A 3,438-nucleotide genomic window follows, 5' to 3' on the forward strand; every position below is an offset into this window, starting at 1 on the left:
TAGACCAGGCTGGTCTCGAACTCACAGAGATCCGCCTGCCTCTGCCTCCCGAGTGCTGGGATTAAAGGCGTGCGCCACCACCGCCCGGCCAAGTGGATGTAATTTTGGACTGTGAGAGGTGACTGCCTTTTATAAATACTGATCATGTACAGTTCCACTCCTGAAACTTGCACACCCCCAAAATTCATAGTAGATTCCTGTTCTTTAAGGGAGCCTATTTCAGAGATTGTCTTATATAGGAGTACACGTGCACATATATACACTCATATATATGTAACATCTGCTTATTTATTAAATTTAATAGTTACAGAATTAAAACTTTATACCAGGATGTACCACATCGCTGGCACTACTAGGATCCGTGTATTATTTTCATATATGTGTACATGTGTGTGTACAAGCGTACACGTTGTGGTCTGTGCATGTGTGTGTGGAGGCCAGAGATTGAGGCATATCACTCTCTATGATGTCAGGGGAGCTAAAAATTTAGAATTGATACTTGGAATATTTCAAATGACATCCTATAACTGCATATAATTTTGTTCCTGATATTTTAGTTTTAGCAAACAAAAATGCCCCAATTTCAAGGAAATATGTATACTCTTTCCTTTTTCATTCTAATAAACTAGTTCTAAACAATTTTTTTTCTTTAGACTTTGAATCAGGCCCAGAGCCTCAGTCTTCCACGCGCTGGGAAAGCAGCTGCATATGCTATGCCCAACCTAAGGAGGCTAATGAAACAGCAAGCTTTTGAAGATAAACTATGCTTTCTAGAAACATCTTCTGCGAATTTGAATTAAAATATACGGTAACATATGGATGAAGTGTGTCTAGATTTAACTGAGCTTAATCTTTGTGTATTAGTATGAAGCCACATTAAGTGAGCTATAAAATATGAGTAACTGTGTGAACCTGGAAGTGCCTCAGGAAACTAAATATTAGAGGAAAGTACTTTGTATGGATTACCTATTAAAACTCTAGGATAAAACTTGTATTTCTGAGCATAAAATAGACAAATCTGCTAATGAATTAAAACGGAAATATATGTAAAAAATTAAAATTATAACATTTACCCAAAGTACAAATTATTGTTTACACAGGGAGGCTCAACAAAACCCTGACAGCATTACCTAACGTCAGGGAGCCCCTCCCACCACTGCTTATAGGTCCTCACGTCTCACGTGAGCTTTCCCAGCTCTAACTCGCGTACACGAGTTGTCGGCTCTGTTCCTTCCACCGGAATGACTCCACTCAACTTTGTGTCTCTGCAACCTTTGACTTTCATTTCTGGCTGCAGCCAGTTACAGTTTCAAAAAGGTCTTCTGCTGAATTATTACTGGATCTATCGGTTTCATCTACTTCAGTCTTTTCTTCATCAGTATCAACAGGATCAAAAAGTTCAGGTGTGTAACACAGACAGTCGTCTTCTGCTTCTGTTTCAGTAGCTTTACTTGAGCCGGAACGCCTGGGCTCTTCACTTACTGGAGGCAATTCACTATCTGGATGTAGGTCTTCCTCTGAGCAGAGCGGCTGTTTGGAATGGTTCTTGGCGGGAGTAGCGCCAACCTTCATTGACGGAGTCATGACTTCTGACTGAGAGCAAGGTGCTAATGATGCGTTTGCTGTTTCGCTGGAGGACACATATTTATCCGTGGGTGGCAAAGCAGTTTTATCTTCTGTTTCTTCTGCTTTGAAGGTGGAAGAAGCAGAGGCATAGCTCTCTGATGACACACGTGCAGGCGTGCAATTCTTTCCTTTACTAGTGAAGTGCCGTCTCAGAGAATTAAAGACAGGCCAGCTGATTGGCTCTGCTTGCTTCCCGAAAGTTGGGCTTGAGGATCTGGAAATGACATTTTTCTCTGTTTTCACTGTTTGAACAGACTCTTTTCTTAGTATTGGATCACCTAGGAACACAAAACTTAAATCAGTCTTAACTCTGTGCTCCTAGGTAATATTAACTGTTGTGTTAAAATGCTGTTTTTTAATTAGAAATACTTCAACAGCAGTTAAAGCCAGTATTTAATAGCAGCTACCCACAGCAACACTGAACTTTCATCTTGGAATTTAGAGGAGAGAATGTCAACTCTAAAGACACAGTGGTACTCCAGTAGTTCCTGGCCTGAGTTAAAATCCTATTTGCAAATGACCAAAGTATAAATGCTATGAAGACTACAATGCTGTCCAAGAGGAGGAAGGGTAATCAGGAAGCGGAAACGAAGTGGAGAGGGAACAGGCCTGGGGAGCCCTGCCGTGTAGAGGGCAAGGCTGGATCCAGCCCTGTAGGGGGAAAGAAAAGAGAGAATTTTGCCTCAAAAATCCACTCATTAGTGACCAAGAAAAAGCCTAACCCTCTCAAGAACACTGAGGGTTGCAAGGCTGCCATTATGTTATTCCTCAAATTATAAAACTGGTCAGCATATAGTACCGGAACTGGATCCTGGGTTTCCTGATTGCCACTGTAACAGCCTTGAAGCCACTCTGACACTTTTTAAAAAGCACATAGCATAAAATATTTGAGAATGGGGATGTTTAAGCTGCACTGATTACTAAAATTATACCTAATCTCCAGAATCTGGCATTTTTTTCCTGTTACAGGCCAGATGGCAAATATTTTAGATTTTATGGTCCATATTATGTCTGCTTCAACTATTCAAGTAGGCTAGCTATTCTAGGATAAAAATACAATTGCTCAACTTTATTGCTTTTGGATTATATAAACAAATAAATAGGACCTAGTTGCATTGAACTTTAAACATAAAACAAGCCAACAGGACGGGCCAGGGTTCAATTCCTGATACTCCATGATTTCTAACACTTGAAGACAAGGTTGTTTTTTTTGTTTTGTTTTGTTTTGTTTTTTTAAGATGTATTTATTTATTATGTATACAGTGTTCTGTCTGCATGTCAGAAGAGGGCACCAGATCTCATTGTAAGCCACCATATGGTTGCTGGGAATTGAACTCAGGACCTTTGGAAGAGGAGCCAGTGCTCTTAACCACTGAGCCATCTCTCCAGCCCAAGACAGGATTTTTTATCATGTAAAACAAATGATTCACATCCCAGGGACCTTTCAATTACAGAGGCTTGATGCAGTTAAGGCTGGCTGGCCTTGAGTTCTTTCTTTCTTTTTTTTTTTAATTTAATACTTTTGTATTACTATTCCTGTCTAAAATCTGACTATTTATTGTGTGTATGGTGATGGGGTATGCACATCAGGCATGCACGTGGAGCTCATAGGGACACCTTGCAGGAGTAAGTTTATTCTTTCAAACGCAGGTTGTCACACGTGACAGCAAGTACCTTTACCTGCTGAGCCATCTTAGCAGTCCTGGCCTGGAATTCCTGATTCTCTCACCTCTGCCTCCAGCGTGTTGGATTATGGGGTTCCAGGTATGCACCATGATACCCAGTGTTGGATTATGGGGTTCCAGGTATGCA

At 40.7% G+C, this 3,438-nt stretch overlaps 1 protein-coding gene across 1 annotated transcript in view; it reads right to left on the reverse strand.

Annotated features, from left to right (window-relative positions):
• Window positions 1–1,025: 1,025 nt before the first annotated feature.
• The window catches only part of Brip1 (BRCA1 interacting protein C-terminal helicase 1), a 121,849-nt gene continuing 119,436 nt past the window's right edge, over window positions 1,026–3,438 (reverse strand). Inside the window, exon 19 of the mRNA XM_026780115.1 lies at window positions 1,026–1,904. Within this exon, the coding sequence (XP_026635916.1) occupies window positions 1,282–1,904 (623 nt within the window). The 3' untranslated portion in view covers window positions 1,026–1,281. The remainder of the gene's footprint in view (window positions 1,905–3,438) is intronic.

This window comes from Microtus ochrogaster, chromosome 7 (assembly GCF_000317375.1).
Source record: "Microtus ochrogaster isolate Prairie Vole_2 chromosome 7, MicOch1.0, whole genome shotgun sequence".
In the NCBI taxonomy this organism is placed as follows: domain Eukaryota; kingdom Metazoa; phylum Chordata; class Mammalia; order Rodentia; family Cricetidae; genus Microtus; species Microtus ochrogaster.